The sequence below is a fragment of the Taeniopygia guttata genome, chromosome 31 (genome assembly GCF_048771995.1).
Source record: "Taeniopygia guttata chromosome 31, bTaeGut7.mat, whole genome shotgun sequence".
NCBI lineage: Eukaryota > Metazoa > Chordata > Aves > Passeriformes > Estrildidae > Taeniopygia > Taeniopygia guttata.
Window position 1 is genome coordinate 1,908,258 of NC_133056.1, and position 16,612 is coordinate 1,924,869.

At 51.6% G+C, this 16,612-nt stretch overlaps 1 protein-coding gene across 1 annotated transcript; it reads right to left on the bottom strand.

The window, feature by feature from the left end:
• Window positions 1–589: 589 nt before the first annotated feature.
• On the bottom strand, window positions 590–16,283 carry ATP6AP1 (ATPase H+ transporting accessory protein 1). Its single transcript, XM_072920317.1, has 10 exons — window positions 16,113–16,283; window positions 12,899–13,022; window positions 10,971–11,027; window positions 9,560–9,831; window positions 8,769–8,809; window positions 8,337–8,419; window positions 6,288–6,538; window positions 4,818–4,865; window positions 3,457–3,691; window positions 590–1,479 (listed from the first exon to the last, which is right to left on the bottom strand). Exons 1-10 carry the CDS (start codon window positions 16,217–16,219, stop codon window positions 1,270–1,272), a joined length of 1,428 nt encoding a protein of 475 aa, XP_072776418.1. The 5' UTR covers window positions 16,220–16,283; the 3' UTR covers window positions 590–1,269.
• Between the last annotated feature and the right edge of the window lie 329 nt (window positions 16,284–16,612).

Below are 16,612 nucleotides of genomic sequence, written 5' to 3' on the forward strand. Positions count from 1 at the left end.
TTTACTTATTTTTCCCCCAAATTTTTGGGAATTTTTACTCCAAAGTTTGGGCATTTTTACCTCAAATTTTTAGGATTTCTTTCTTGCTCAAATTTTAGGATTTCTCCCCCAAATTTTTGGGATTTTTTTACTCCAAATTTTTGGGATTTTCCCGTAAACTTCCAGGATTTTTCCCCCAAATTTTCGCATTTTTCCCCCCCAAATTTTAGGATTTCTCTACCAAGTTTTTGGGATTTTTACACTGAATTTTTGCGGGGTCTTTTTTCCCCCCAATTTTTTTCCATTTTCCCCCCACAATTTTTCAGATTTCTGCCTGGAAATTTTGGGATTTTTTAAAGATTTTTTTCCCCCAAATTTTTGGGATCTTTACTCCAAATTTTTGTCATTTTTAATCTGAATTTTTGTGGTTTTCCACCAAATTTTTTCAATTTTCCCCAATTTTTTCTATTTTTGCTCCCAAATTTTTCAGATTTCTGCCTGGAACTTTTGGGATTTTTTTAGGATTTTTCCCCCAAATTTTTAAGATTTCTCCCCCAATTTTTTGCGATTTTTACATCAAATTTTGGCATTTTTAATCTGAATTTTTGTCGTATTTCCCCCCAATTTTCCCATTTTTCCCTTAATTTTTCTATTTTCCCCCCAAAATTTTTCAGATTCCTGCCTGCAAATTTTGGGATTTTTTTAGTATTTCTCCCCCAAACTTTCAGGATTTCTCCTCCAATTTTTTGGGATCTTTCCTCCAAATTTTTGGCATTTTTTAGAGTGAATTTTTATCATTTTCCCCCAAATTTTTACTTTTTTTCCCCCTAAATTTTAGGGATTTTTACACTGAATTTTTGTGGGGTTTTTTTTTCCTCCAATTTTTTTCTATTTTTGCCTCCCAAATTTTTCAGATTCCTGCCTGGAAATTTTGGAATTTTTTTAAGATTTCTCCCCCAATTTTTGGCGATCTTTACTCCAAATTTTTGGGGATTTAATTCTAAATTTTTGTGTATTTCCCCCAAATTTTCATATTTTCGCCCAATTTTTCACATTTCCCCCCAAAATTTTTCAGATTTCTGCCTGGAAATTTTGGAATTTTTAAAAGATTTTTTCCCCCAATTTTTTGGGATTTTTACGTCAAATTTTTGCAATTTTTACATCAAATTTGGGGCTTTTTTTCAGTGAATTTTTATCATTTTTCCCCCAAATTTTCGTATTTTTCCCCCCGATTTTTTGCGTTTTCCCCCCAAAATTCCCGCTTTTTCCCCCCCCAAATTTTGGGGTGCCTCACTCGGCCAGGGGCACGGGCAGGGGGGGTCCCCGGGGGTCGTCGAAGCGATCCATGGGGCGCAGCCCCAGCAGGACCCCCCCCCCCAGCAGGAGCCCCCCCAGCAGGAGCCCCCCCGAAATCAGCCCCATCCACGCCCCCACCCCAAAAAACCCGGCGCAGTCCGAGGCCCCCCCGAAAACGCCCCCGGACACGTTGAACCCCTGAACCTGCAAAGGGGAAAAAAATAAAATTAATTTTGGGGGGAACCCGAAATTTGGGGGGCGTGGTCAGCCCGAAATCCCCTCCCCCACCTGCCCCCGTTGGAGTTTGGGGTCACCCTGATGGGTTTTGGGGTTCCCTGATGGTGTTTTTGGGGTCGTCAGGTGCATTTTGGGGTCCCTTGTCCCGTTTTTGGGGTCCCCCCCTGTGGTTTTGGGGTCCATTTTCCATCCCTTGTTCCCGTTTTTGGGGTTCCCAATCCCATTTTTGGGGTTCCAACTCTGGTTTTGGGGCCCCCAGTCCCATTTTGGGATTGCCATTCCCATTTTTGGGGTCCCCATTCCCATTTTTGGGGTCCCCAATCCCATTTTTGGGGTCCTTTTTCCATCCCTCGTTCCCATTTCTGGGTTCCCCAATCCGATTTTGGGGTCCTGCAGTCCAATTTTTGGGGTCCCTCCGTCCGTTTTTGGGGTCCCTTTTCCCATTTTTGGGGTCCCCCAATCCCATTTTTGGGGTCCCTCTCCAATTTTTGGGGTCCCCATTCCCATTTTGGAGGTCCCTTTTCCCATTTTCCACCCCTTGTTCCCATTTTGGGGTCCCCATTCCAATTTTTGGGGTCCCTCACTCAGTTTTTGGGGTCCCTTTTCCCATTTTTGGGGTCCCCCAGTCCAATTTTTGCGGACCCACCTCTGTTTTTGGGGTCCCCATTCCCATTTTTGGGGTCCCCCAATCCCATTTTTGGGGTTCCCATTCCCATTTTTGGGGTTCCCATTCCCATTTTTGGGGTTCCCATTCCCATTTTTGGGGTTCCTTTTCCCATTTTCCACCCCTTGTCCCCATTTTTGGGCTCCCCAACCCCAGCTTTTTGGGTCCCTTCCCCATTTTTGGGGTCCCCCAGTCCAATTTTTGGGGTCCCACCTCTGGCTTTGGGGTCCCCATTCCCATTTTGGGATCCCCCAATCCCATTTTTGGGGTCCCTTCCCCATTTTTGGGCTCCCCAACCCAAATTTTTTGGGGTCCCCAATCCCATTTTTGGGGTCCCCCCTCAGTTTTTGGGGTCCCTTTTCCCATTTCCACCCCTTGTTCCCATTTTTGGGGTGCCCCACTCCCATTTTTGGGGTCCACAATCCCATTTTTGGGCTCCCCAATCCAATTTTTGGGCTCCCTCCCCCATTTTTGGGGTTCCCCCCCAGTTTTTAGGGTCCCTTTTCCCATTTTTGGGGTCACTTTTCCCATTTTCCACCCCTTGATTCCCACTTTTGGGGGTCCCCCATTCCCATTTTTGGACTCCCCAATCCCAATTTTTCGGGTCCCTTCCCCACTTTTGGGGTGCCCCAGTCCAATTTTTGGGGTCCCACCTCTGTTTTTGGGGTCCCCCATTCCCATTTTTGGGCTCCCCAATCCAAATTTTTTGGGTCCCTTCCCCATTTTTGGGGTCCCTTTTCCAATTTTTGGGGTCCCCATTCCCATTTTTTGGTATTTTCGGGTATTTTTCGAGTATTTTAGGGCAATTTTAGGGTTTTTAGGGGATTTTCGGGTATTTTTAGAGTATTTTAGGGCACTTTCAGGTTTTTTTGGGGTTTTTAGGGGATTTTAGGGTATTTTTCGAGTATTTTAGGGCAATTTTAGGCTTTTTTGGTTTTTTTAGGGGATTTTAGCGTATTTTTCGAGTCTTTTAGGGCAATTTTAGGGTTTTTGGGGGATTTTCGGGTATTTTCTGAGTATCTTTAGGGTATTTTAGGCCAATTTTAGGGTTTTTAGGGGTTTTTAGGGTATTTTTTGAGTATTTTAGGCCAATTTTAGGGTTTTGGCGGTTTTTAGGGTATTTTTGAGTATTTTAGGGCAATTTTGGGGATTTTTGGGGATTTTAGGGGTTTTTAGGGTATTTTTTGAGTATTTTAGGCCAATTTTAGGGGTTTTTTTGGGTTTTAGGGGATTTTAAGGACATTTGAGGCCGTTAAATGAATTTTTGGGGTTTTTGGTACCTGCAGGTCGCGGATCCGGATCCCCCAGCGCTGGCTCTGCTCCAGGGGGGGGAGGGGCAGCAGGAGGGGGCCGGGGGTCCCCAAATCCCCACAGCGCCAGCCCAGGGGGGAGGGGGCGGCCGCGCCCCGAATTCGGAACCGGGCGGGGGGGGCCCCCCCCAGGGTCACCCCGATTTCCTCCAGCCACGCCCAGGGGCGCCCCGAGACCGGGAACCACGCCCGGCGCAGCAGGAACCTGGGGGGGCCCAAAATCCGGGAATGAACCCCAAAAAAATGGAATTCCCAGCTTAAAATACCTAAAAATCCTGAAATAAACTCAAAATATGGAATTCCCAAATCAAAAAGTCCAAAAATTCCAAAATAAACCAAAAAAAATGGGATTCCCAGCTTAAAAAACCTAAAAATGAGAGCCCCAACCCAAAAATCCCAAAAAAATCCAAAAAAAATCCCAAAAATGAGACCCCCCGCTCAAAAATTCCAAAATATCCCAAAATAAACCCAAAAAATGGAATCCTCAGCTCAAAATTCCAAAATATCCCAAAATAAACCCAAAAATGGAATCCTCAGCTCAAACAACCTAAAAATCCCAAAATAAACCCTAAAAAATGGAATTCCCAGCTCAAAAAACCTAAAAATCCTGAAATAAACCCCAAAAATGGAATTCCCAACTCAAAAAAACCAAAAAATACTGAAATAAACCCAAAAATATGGAATCCTCAGCTCAAAAAATCCAACAATCCCAAAAAATGGAATTCCTGCCCTAAAATCCCAGAAATTCCCAAAGAAATCCCAAAATAAACTGAAAAAAATGGAATTCCCAGCTCAAAAATCCTAAAAATCCCAAAATAACGCCAAAAAATTCAATCATCAGCTCAAAATTCCAAAAAATCCCAAAATAAACCGAAAAAAATGGAATTCCCAGCTCAAAAATCCTAAAAATACCAAAATAACCCCAAAAAATTTAGTCATCAGCTCAAAATTCAAAAAAATCCCAAAATAAACCCAAATATATGGAATTCCCAGCTCAAAAAAAAACCAAAATGGGAGATCTGCCCCAAAAATCACAAAGTAACCCAAAAAAACCCAGAAATAACCCCAAAAAAGAGATTCTCAATTGCAGAAATGCCAAAATAACCCCAAAAATGGAATTCCCAGCTGAAAAATTCAAAAAAAATCCCAAAATAAACCCAAAAATGGAATCCCCACCCCAAAAATCCTAAAAATGAGAGATCTGTCCCAAACATCCCAAAATAATCCCAGAAATGATAGACCTCTATAAAAAACCCAAAAAAAAATCCCAATTTCACCTCCCCCACCACCCAAAAACCCCCAAAACTGCCCAAAATCCCCAAATTTCTCACGTGATGTTCAGGGGCTCCCCAAAAACCTCCGGGTAGCGCAGAACCAGCCTGGGGGGAGGGGAGGGGTCAGGGCACCCCAAAAACACCAAAACAACCCCAAAACCACCGCAAAACCACCCCAAAACCACCAAAACCACCCCAAAAACCCCAAATCAAAACCCAAAAAACCCTCCAGGACCCCAAAAACCTCAAAACCACCCCAAAAACCCTAAAAACCCCAAAACCACCGCAAAACCACCCCAAAACCACCAAAACCACTAAACCACCCCAAAACCCCCAAAAACCCCTAAACCAACTCCAAAAACCCCAAAACCACCCCAAAACCCCCAAAAATTCCTCCAATACCCCAAAACTCCAAAACCCCAAATACCCCAAAAACCCCAAACCCCAATAACCCCAAAAACCACCCCAAAAAAAACCTCCAAAACCCCAAAAACCCCAAAACCCCAAAAACCCCAAAACCCCAAAAACCCCCAAAACCCCAAAAACCCCAAAACCCCAAAACCCCAAAAACCCCCAAAACCCCAAATAAAACTCCCCAAAAACCCGCCAAAAACTCCCAAATTCCCCCAAATTTCCCCAAATCACCCCAAAACCTCCCAAATCCCCCCAAAAATCCCCTTGGGACCCCCAAAACTCCTCAAGAACCCCAAAATCTCCCCAAATCCCCTCTGGAACCCCCAAATCCTCCCCAAATTTGCCCCAAACACCCAAAATTTCCCCCAAACCCCCCCAAATTTGCCCCAAAATTCCCCCTGGGACCCCCCATATCCCCCCAAAATCCTACTGGGACCTCCCAAAATTCCTCAAGAACCCCAAAATCTCCCCAAAACCCCCCTGGGACCCCCCAAATTTCCCCAAAATCCCCCCAAAACCCCCCTGGGGCCCCCCAAAACCCCCCCAAATTTACCCCAAACCCCTCCAAATTTTCCTGGGACCCACAATTTTCCCCCAAATCCCCCCAAAATCCTACTGGGACCCCTAAAACTCCTTAAGGACCCCAAAATCCCCCCCAAATCTCCTCTGGAACCCCCCAAAATCTCCCCAAAACCCCCCCAAAATCTCCCCAAATCCCCCCAAATTTTCCCCAAATTTTCCCCAAACCCCCCCAAAATCCTACTGGGACCCCCCAAAACTCCTCAAGAACCCCAAAATCCCCCCCAAATCCCCTCCAAAACCCCCCAAAACCTCCCCAAATTTGCCCGAAACCCCCCAAATTCCCCCAAAATCCCCCTGGGACCCCCCAAATTTCCCCAAATCCCCCCAAAATCCCCCTGGGACCCCCCAGAATTCCTCAAGAACCCCAAAATCCCCCCTAATCACCCCAAGCCTCCCCAAATTTGCCCTGGGACACCCAAATTTGCCCCAAACCCCCCCAAATTTGCCCCAAACCCCCCCAAATTTGCCCCAAACCCCCCCAAATTTACCCCAAACCCCCCCAAAACCCCCCCGGGACCCCCCAATTCTCACCGGGCCTCGTGGGGGCTCCAGGAGGACCCCCCCAGATCCACCTCGGCGCCGCCCCCGAAGGTTTTTGGGGTCAGGTCCTGGGGGCGCCCCCCGAGCGTCACCGACAGGTTCCGGGCCCAGAGCAGAATTTTGGGGTCCCCCTGGGGGGGCCAGCGCAGGGGGGGGGGCTCGGCCGGCCCCTCCCCCACCCCCCGGGCCAGCAGCGCCCGCCGGGGACCCCCAAAATCCAGGGGGGGGGAGGGGCGGGGGTCCTGCGGGGGGAATCCCGGAATTAGGGGGGAAAGCTGAAATTTGGGGGGGAAATATCAAAATTGGGGGGGAAATCCCAAAATTTGGGGGAAAACCCCAAAATTGGGGAGGGGATAAAGGGGGGGACCCCAAAATCCAGGGGGGGGGAGGGGCGGGGGTCCTGCGGGGGGAATCCCGGAATTAGGGGGGAAAGCTGAAATTTGGGGGGGGAAATATCAAAATTGGGGGGAAAAGCCCAAAATTGGGGGGGAAATCTGAAAATTTGGGGGGGAAATACCAAAATTGGGGAGGGGATAAAGGAGGGGGACCCCAAAATTGGGGGGAACCCCAAAATTGGGGGGAAATCCGAAAATTGGGGGGCAATACCAAAATTGGGGGGGAAATCCCAAAATTAGGGGGAAAAACCTGAAATTTGGGGGGGGAAATACCAAAATTGGGGGGAAACCCCAAAATTGGGGAGGAAAAACTCGAAATTCGGGGGCGGGGAACCCCAAAATAAGGGAGAAAACCCCAAAATTGGGGAGAAACCCCAAAATTGGGGAGGGGTAAAGGGGGGGAACCCCAAAACTGGGGGGAAATCGAAAATCTGGGGAGGAAAACCCTAAAATTGTGGGGGGGGAACCAAAATTTGGGGGAAAATACCAAAATTTGCGGGAAAATCCTAAAATTGGGGAGAAAAAACCTAAATTTGGGGGGAAATCCCAAAATTGGGGAGAAAACCCCAAAATTGGGAAGGGGATAAAGGGGGGGAACCCCAAAATTGGGGGGAAACCCAAAATTGGGGGGAAAACACTAAATTTGGGGGGGAAAAAATCCCAAAATTCGGGGGAAAACCCCAAAATTGGGGAGAGAAAACCCCAAAATTGGGGGGGAAATCCCAAAATTGGGGGAAATCCTAAAATTGGGGAGGAGGGACCCAAAAATTTGGGGGAAATCCAAAAATTAGGGGGGGGAACCCTAAAACTGGGGGAGAAAATCCCCAAATTTGGGGAGGGGGGATCCCAAAATTGTGGGGAAATCCCAAAACTGGGAAGAAAAACCCAAAATTTGGGGGGGAAATCCCAAAGTTGGGTCACTCAGGGTCACTCATTGGTCACTCAGTGGTCAGTGGTCACTCAGGGGTCACTCATTGGTCACTCAAGGTCACTCAGTGGTCACTCAGGGTCACTTAGTGGTCACTCATTGGTCACTCACTGGTCAGTGGTCTCTCAGTGGTCACTCAGTGGTCAGTGGTCACTCAGTGGTCACTCAGGGGTCACTCAGGGTCACTCAGGGGTCACTCAGGGTCACTCAGGGGTCACTCAGGGGTCACTCAGGGTCACTCAGTGGTCACTCATTGGTCACTCACTGGTCAGTGGTCTCTCAGTGGTCACTCAGTGGTCAGTGGTCACTCAGTGGTCACTCAGGGTCACTCAGTGGTCAGTGGTCACTCAGGGTCACTCATTGGTCACTCACTGGTCACTCAGTGGTCACTCAGTGGTCACTCAGGGTCACTCAGTGGTCACTCAGTGGTCACTCAGTGGTCACTCAGGGGTCAGTGGTCACTCATTGGTCACTCAGTGGTCACTCAGTGGTCACTCAGGGTCACTCAGTGGTCACTGGTCAGTGGTCACTCAGTGGTCACTCAGTGGTCACTCATTGGTCACTCAGGGTCACTCATTGGTCACTCTGGTCACTCACTGGTCAGTGGTCACTCAGTGGTCACTCAGTGGTCACTCATTGGTCACTCAGGGTCACTCATTGGTCACTCTGGTCACTCACTGGTCAGTGGTCACTCAGTGGTCACTCAGGGTCACTCACCGCCGGCCGTTCCGCGCTCAGCAGCGCCGTGTACGGGATCCGCTCCTCCTGCAGCACCCGCAGCACCTCCCCGAGCACCGCGTCTGCAGCCAAAATTAACCCAAAATTAACCCAAAAACTGACCCAAAATCACCCCAAAATTAACCCAAAATTCACCCCAAAATTCTCCAGAAATTCACCCCAAAAATCCCCAAAATCCACGCCAAAATTCACCCCAAAACTGACCCCAAATAAACCCCAAAATCCCTCAAAATCCCCCAAATCCACCCCAAAATCTGTCCCAAGCTCACCCCAGTCCCTCCCATTTTCCTCCCAGTCCCTCCCAGTATATCCCAGTCCCTCCCAGTTTGTCCCAGTTTATCCCAGTCTGTCCCAGTCCCTCCCAGTCCATCCCAGTCCCTCCCAGTCCATCCCAGTCCGTCCCAGTCTCACCGTTCCTGCTCAGGGCCTCTCTGGCTCCCATCAGGCCGGAGCTGAGGGGGGAGGGGAGAGTCAGGGGGGCACAGGGGCCCTGTGGGGTCTGTGGGGTCTGTGGGGTTCTATAGGGCAGAGGGTCCCTATGGGGTCTGTGGGGTCTGTGGGTCTCTATGGGTCTCTATGGGGTCTATGAGGTACCTATAGGGTCCTTTGGGGTTCTATGGGGTCCCAATAGGGCAAAGGGTCCCTATGGGGTCTGGGGGGTCCCTATAGGGTCCTATGGGGTCCTATGGGGTTCTATAGGGCAGAGGGTCCCTATGGGGTCCCTATGGGGTCTCTGTGGGTCACTCCTGGGGTCACTCTGGGGTCCCTATGGGGTCTGTGGGGTCCCTATAGGGTCCTATGGGGTTCTATAGGGCAAAGGGTCCTTATAGGGTCTCTATGGGGTCTCTGTGGGTCTCTGTGGGTCACTCCTGGGGTCACTCGGGAGGTCCCTGTAGGGTCTCTGTGGGGTCACTCTGGGGGTCAGTGCCGTGGTCACTCCCGTGGTCACTCTGGGAGTCCCTATAGGATCTCTATGGGGTCACTCTTGGGGTCACTATAGGATTTCTATGGGGTTTCCATGGGGTCACTCTGGGGGTCACGCCTGTGGTCACTCTGGGGTCACTCTGGGGTCTCTGGGGGTCACTCCTGTGGTCACTCAGGGGGTCACTATAGGATTTCTATGGGGTTTCTATGGGGTCACTCTGGGGCTCACTCTGGGGGTCACCCTGGGGGTCACCCTGTGGTCACTCTGGGTCACTCACCGCCTGTGGGGCAGCCCCACCAGCAGCAGGCTGGGCTGGGGGTCACTCTGTGGGTCACTCTGGGGGTCATCGCTGTGGTCACTCGGGTGGTCACTCGGGTGGTCACTCCCCGGCTCCGTCCGGTTCAGCCTCAGCCCGGCCAGGGCCCCCCCGGGCAGCCGCAGGGGGGGAGGGGCGCCCAGGAGGCGCTGCAGGGTCAGGGGCAGCGCGGCCGCGGCCGCTCCGGCCACCGCGGGGACGGTCAGCGCCGACCCCGCTGACCCCAGGGCGTCCTGGAGCGGAAAAACCCCAAAATTTACCCCAAATCCCACCGCGGGGACGGTCAGCGCCGACCCCGCCGACCCCAGGGCGTCCTGGAACGGAAAAACCCCAAAATTTACCCCAAATCCCACCCTGGGACGGTCAGCGCTGACCCTGCTGACCCCAGGGCGTCCTGGAACAGAAAAACCCCCAAAATCCCAAAAATGACCCCAAATCCCACCGCGGGGACGGTCAGCGCTGACCCTGCTGACCCCAGGGCGTCCTGGAACGGAGAAATCCCAAAAATCCCAAAATTTACCCCAAATCCCACCACGGGGACGGTCAGTGCTGACCCCGCTGACCCCAGGGCGTCCTGGAACAGAAAATCCCAAAATTTACCCCAAATCCCACCCTGGGACGGTCAGCGCTGACCCCAAGGAACCCCGGAACAGAAAAATCCCAAAACACCTGAAATTACTCAAAAAATACCCCAAAAAACCCTAAAAAACCAAAAAAAAACCCAAAAAGCCTCAAACCCCACTGGGGGCGTGGTCAGCGCTGACCCCAAGGAACCCCGGAACAGAAAAATCCCAAAAAAACCCAAAATGACCCCAAAATACCCCAGCCCCCATTGCCCCTCCCCCATTGCCCCTCCATTATTGGCCCCTCCCCCAACCCATTGGCCCCTCCCCCTTCCCCATGGCCCGTCCCCCTCCCCCATTACTCCTCCCCCCACTCTCCCCTCCCCCATTAACCCCTCCCCGACCCCCACTGCCCCTCCCCATTGGCCCCTTCCCCACTCCCATGGACCCCTCCCCCACTGCCCCTCCCCCACCCCACTGACCCCTCCCCCTCCCCCATTAACCCCTCCCTCACTCCATTGCCCCTCCCCATGGCCCCTCCCCCACTCCCATTGGTGCCTCCCCCACCCCACTGACCCCTCCCCCATTGCCCCTCCATTATTGGCCCCTCCCCCTCCCCATTGGCCCCTTCCCCTTTGGCCCCTCCCCCCCATTGGCCCCTCCCCCTTCCGGATTGGCCCCTCCCCTTCTCCTCCTCCCCATGGCCCCTCCCCCTCCTCCATTGCCCCTCCCCCTTCCCCATTGCCCCTCCCCCACCCCATTAGCCCCTCCCCCTCCCCTTTAGCCCCTCCCCCTGGCCCCTCCCCCACCTGCAGCCGGGGGAAGGCTCCGTGGGCTCCGAACGCCGTGAAATCCTCCAGGGACAGCTGGGGGCGGAGCCAGAGCCGTCAGGGGCGGGGCCAGAGACATCAGGGGGCGGGGCCACAGACATCAGGGGCGGGGCCAGAGCCATCAGGGGCGGGGCCAGAGCCGTCAGGGGGCGGGAACACGCTTGGGGGGCGGGGCCAGGCCCGAGGGGCGGGGCCAGACCGATCAGGGGCGGGGCCAGAGCCATCAGGGGCGGGGCCAGACAAATCAGGGGGCGGGGCCAGACCGATCGGGGGCGGGGCCACAAACATCAGGGGCGGGGTCAGAGCCATCAGGGGCGGGGCCACAGACATCAGGGGGCGGGGCCAGGGCCGTCAGGGGCGGGCCAGACCGATCAGGGGCGGGGCCACAGACATCAGGGGCGGGGCCAGAGCGATCAGGGGCGGGGCCAGACCGATCAGGGGGCGGGAACACGCTTGGGGGCGGGGCCAGGGCCGAGGGGCGGAGCCAGACTGATCAGGGGGCGTGGCCACGCTCGAGGGGGCGGTGCCACGCTAAGGGGGCGGGGCCTAATCGAAGGTTTAAGGAGGGAATTTTGGGGGGTTTTTTTGTGTTTTGGGGTTTTTGGTTTATTTTTTGGGGTTTTTTTTGGATTTTAGGGTTTTTGGAATTTTTGGAGGATTTTTTTGGGGTATTTTAGGATTTATTTTATAGTTTTTGGGGGGTTTTGGGTTTTTTGGGGGGTTTTGGGTTTTTTTGGGGGGGTTTTGGGGGGTTTTGGGGTTTTTTTGGGGGGTTTTGGGGTTTTTTTGGGGGCTTTTCGGGAGTTTTTTAGGATATTTTTGGGATTTTTGTGGGGGGTTTATTTTGGCTTTTAGGGCAATGTTTGAGGCTTTTTGGGGTTACTTTAGGTTTATTTTTTAGGGTTATTTTAGGGTATTTTTGTGGTTACTTTAGGATATTTTTGGGGTATTTTCAGGGTTATTTTAGGATATTTTTGAGGATATATCAGGATATTTTCATGGATATTATTGGGATTATTTTAGGATATTTTTAGGGTTATTTTAGGATATTTTTAGGATTCTTTTAGGATATTTTTAGGGTATTTCAGGATATTTTTGGGGATATCTCAGGATATTTTTAGGGATATTTCGGGGTTATTTTAGGATATTTTTAGGGTTATTTTAGGATATTTTTAGGATTATTTTAGGATATTTTTAGGGTATTTCAGGATATTTTTGGGGATATCTCAGGATATTTTTAGGGATATTTCGGGGTTATTTTAGGATATTTTTGGGGGTATTTCAGGATATTTTTACAGATATTTTTGGGGATATCTCAGGATATTTTTAGGATATTTTGGGGGGTATTTCAGGATATTTTGGGGGATATTTCAGGGTTATTTTGGGATATTTTTGGGGATATTTCGGGGTTATTTTGGGACATTTTTGGGGTTATTTCAGGGTTATTTTGGGGGGTATTTCAGGGTTATTTTGGGATATTTTTGGGGATATTTCAGCAGTATTTTGGGATATTTTTGGGGGTATTTCAGGGTTATTTTGGGATATTTTTGGGGCTATTGCAGGATATCTTGCGGGATATTTCAGGGTTATTTCAGGATATTTTTGGGGATATTTCAGGATTATTTTGGGATTTTTTTTGGGTATTTCAGGGTTATTTTGGGATATTTTTGGGGGGTTTCAGGATTATTTTGGGATATTTTTGGGGGATATTTTTAGGATATTTTTGGGGATATTTCAGGAGTATTTTGAGATATTTTGGGGATATTTCAGGGTTATTTTGGGACATTTTTGGGGCTATTTCAGGGTTATTTTCGGACATTTTTGGGGCTATTTCAGGATATTTTTGGGGTTATTTCAGGGTTATTTTGGGACATTTTTGGGGCTCTTTCGGGGGTTTTGTGGCTGACCTGCTCCTGCAGGAAGAGCAGCACCGTGCGCGGGCCCCGGCGCAGCCCCGGCTCCAGCAGCTCCTGCAGCTCCGGCTCCGACAGCGCCCGGCCTGCGGGGAGGGACTGGGGGGGCCACAGCGACCTGGGGGACCCCAAAAATCCACAGGGACCCCAAAATCAGACAGGGAACCAAAGTTATCCACAGGGACCTAAAATTATCCACAGGGACCCCAAAAATCAGACACGGACCCCAAAATCAGCCAGGGAACCCCAAAATCAGCCAGGGAACCCAAAATTATCCACAGGGACCCCAAAAATCAAACAGGGACCCCAAAATCAGACAGGGAACCAAAGTTATCCACAGGGACCCAAAATTATCCACAGGGACCCCAAAAATCAAACAGGGACCCCAAAATCAGACAGGGAACCAAAATCCGCCAGGGAACCCCAAAATCAGCCAGGAACCCAAAGCTATCCACAGGGACCCAAAATTATCCACAGGGACCCCAAAATCAGCCAGGGAACCAAAGTTATCCACAGGGACCTAAAATTATCCACAGGGACCCAAAATTATCCACAGGGACCTCAAAAATCAGCCTGGGAACCCCAAAAACCAGACAGGGACCCCGAAAATCAGACAGGGAACCCCGAAAATCAGCCAGGGATCCCAAAAATCAGCCAGGGAACCCCAAAATCAGCCAGGAACCCAAAGTTATCCACAGGGACCTAAAAATATCCACAGGGACCCCAAAACCAGCCAGGGAACCCCAAAATTATCTACAGGGACCCCAAAATTCCCCCAGGGAACCCCAAAATCAGTCAGGGAACCCAAAATCAGGCAGGAACCCAAAGTTATCCACAGGGACCCAAAATTCCCCCAGGGGACCCCAAAATCAGTCAGGGAACCCAAAATTATCCACAGGGACCCCAAAATTATCCACAGGGACCCCAAAACCAGCCAGGGAACCCCAAAATCAGCCAGAGAATCCCAAAATTATCCATAGGGAACCTAAAACTCCCCCAGGGAACCCAAAATCAGCCAAGGACCCCAAAATTATCCACAGAGACCCCAGAACCAGCCAGGGAACCCCAAAATTATCCTGGGAACCCAAAAATCAGCCAGGGAACCCCAAAATTATCCACAGGGACCCCAGAACCAGCCAGGAAACCCCAAAATCAGCCAGGGAACCCCAAAATTCCCCCAGGGAACCCAAAATTATCCTGGGAACCCAAAAATCAGCCACAGGCCCCAAAACCTCCCAAATTCTCCCCAAAAGACCCCGGAGACCCCCCCCAAAACACCCCTGAGGCCTCTCATCCCCCCCAATCCCCTCAAAACTCCCCAAAAAAGCTCCAAATTGCCCCAAAAATGGCCCAAATTTCCCATAAAATACCCCAAATCTCCCCAGGCTCCTCTGAGGAATTTTTCTGAGGCCTCTCAGTGCCCCCAAATCCCTTCAGCCCCCTCAAATCTCCCCAAAAATGGCCCAAATTGCCCCCAAAAGAGTCCAGATCCTCCCCAAGCTCACCTGAGGGTTTTCTGAGGCCCCCTCAGTGCCCCTAAACCCCCTCAAATCTCCCAAAAATTCCCCAATTTCCTGCCCCAAGGACCCTAAACCCCCATCAAAATCCCCTCAAACCTCCCAAAAAACCCAAATTCCCGCAAAAGACCCTAAAATCCTTCAAAACCCCCTGAAATCTCCCCAAAAACCCCACAAATTCCTCCCAAAAAATGGTCCAAATTCCCAATAAAAGACCCCTGAGCCCCCCCAAACTCCCCTGAGGGATTTTTCTGAGGCCCCTCAGTGCCCCTAAACCCCCTCAAATCTCCCAAAAATTGCCCAAATCCCCCCCCCCCAAGGACCCTAAACCACCTCAAAATCCCCCTCAAACCTCCCAAAAAACCCCAAATTCCTGCAGAAGACCCTAAAATCCCTCAAAAACCCCCTGAAATCTCCCCAAAAAGCCCCCAAATTTCATCAAAAGACCCCTGAGACCCCCCGCCCCCCCCCCCAAATCTCCTGAGGGCTTTTCCTGAGGCCCCTGAATCCCATCAAATCCCCCTCAAATCCCCCTCAAACCTCCCAAAACCCCCCAAATTCCTGCTAAAGACCCTAAAATCCCTCAAAACCCCCTGAAATTTCCCCAAAAAAGCCACAAATTTCATCAAATATCCCTGGGACCCCTGCGCACCCCCCCCCCAAATCTCCTGAAGGCTTTTCCTGAGGCCCCTGAACCCCCTCAAATCCCCCTCAAACCTCCCAAATACCCCCAAATTCCTGCAAAAGACCCTAAAATCCCTCAAAACCCCCTGAAATCTCAAAAAAAAGGCCCCAAATTTCATCCAAAAACCCCTGAGACTTGCCCCCCCCCAAACCCAAAGACCCCTGAGACTTGCCCCCCCCCCCCAATCTCCTAAGGGCTTTTCCCGAGGCCCCTGAAGCCCCTAAAATCCCCCTCAAACCTCCCAAAAACCCCCAAATTCGTGCAAAAAACCCTAAAATCCCTCAAAACTCCCTGAAATTCACCCCAAAATGCCTCAAATTTCACCAAAAGACCCCTGAGACTCCCCGCCCTCTCCCCCAAATCTCCTGAGGGCTTTTCCTGAGGCCCCTGAACCCCCTCAAATCCCCCTCAAACCTCCTAAAAACCCCCAAATTCCTGCAAAAGACCCTAAAATCCCTCAAAACCCCCTGAAATTTCCCCAAAAAAGCCCCGAATTTCATCAAAAGATCCCTGAGACTTGCCCCCCCCCCCAAATCTCCTGAGGGCTTTTCCCGAGGCCCCTGAACCCCCTCAAATCCCCCTCAAACCTCCAAAAAACCCCAAATTCCTGCAAAAGACCCTAAAATCCCTCAAAACTCCCTGAAATTCACCCCAAAAGGCCCCAAATTTCATCCAAAGACCCCAGAGACCCCCCGCCCCCCCCCAAATCTCCTGAGGGCTTTTCCCGAGGCCCCTGAACCCCATCAAATCCCCCTCAAACCTCCCAAAAAACCCAAAATTCCCACAAAAGACCCCAAAATCCCTCAAAACCCCCTGAAATTTCCCCAAAAAAGCCCCGGATTTCATCAAAAGACCCCTGAGACGCCCCGCCCCCCCCCCCAAATCCAAAGACCCCTGAGACTTGCCCCCCCCCCCCCAAATCTCCTGAGGGCTTTTCCCGAGGCCCCTGAACCCCCTCAAATCCCCCTCGAAGCCCGGCCCGGCTCCCCCCGGTCCCGGCCCGGACCTCTCGGTGCTCCAGACCAGCAGCGGGAGCCGCGGGGCCGCCGCGCCCGCCGGGCCCGGCCCGAGGGCGGCCAAAGCCCCGATCAGCGCCCACAGCGCGGCCGCCATCTTAGAGCGTCCCCCTCAGGGGTGGCCACGCCCCCTCGGCGCCAGAGGCCACGCCCCCTCCGCAGTAAACACTGCGCTTTAGCGCGCGGAGGCCACGCCCCCTTAGCGCGGGAGGCCACGCCCCCTCCGCAGTAAACACTGCCCTTGAGCGCGGAGGCCACGCCCCCTTAGCGCGGGAGGCCACGCCCCCTCCGCAATGCACACGGCACTTTGGCGCACAGGGCCACGCCCCCTGTGTAGAGACCACGCCCATCCATAGCATTGGTCACGCCCCCTCACCGCAGTGGCCACGCCCCCTCTCTTAAAATCCCCTCAGGGATCCCGAAAATCGCAAAAATCCCCTCAGGGAACCCAAAATCCTCTCAGGGAGCCCCAAAATTCCCTCAGGGATCC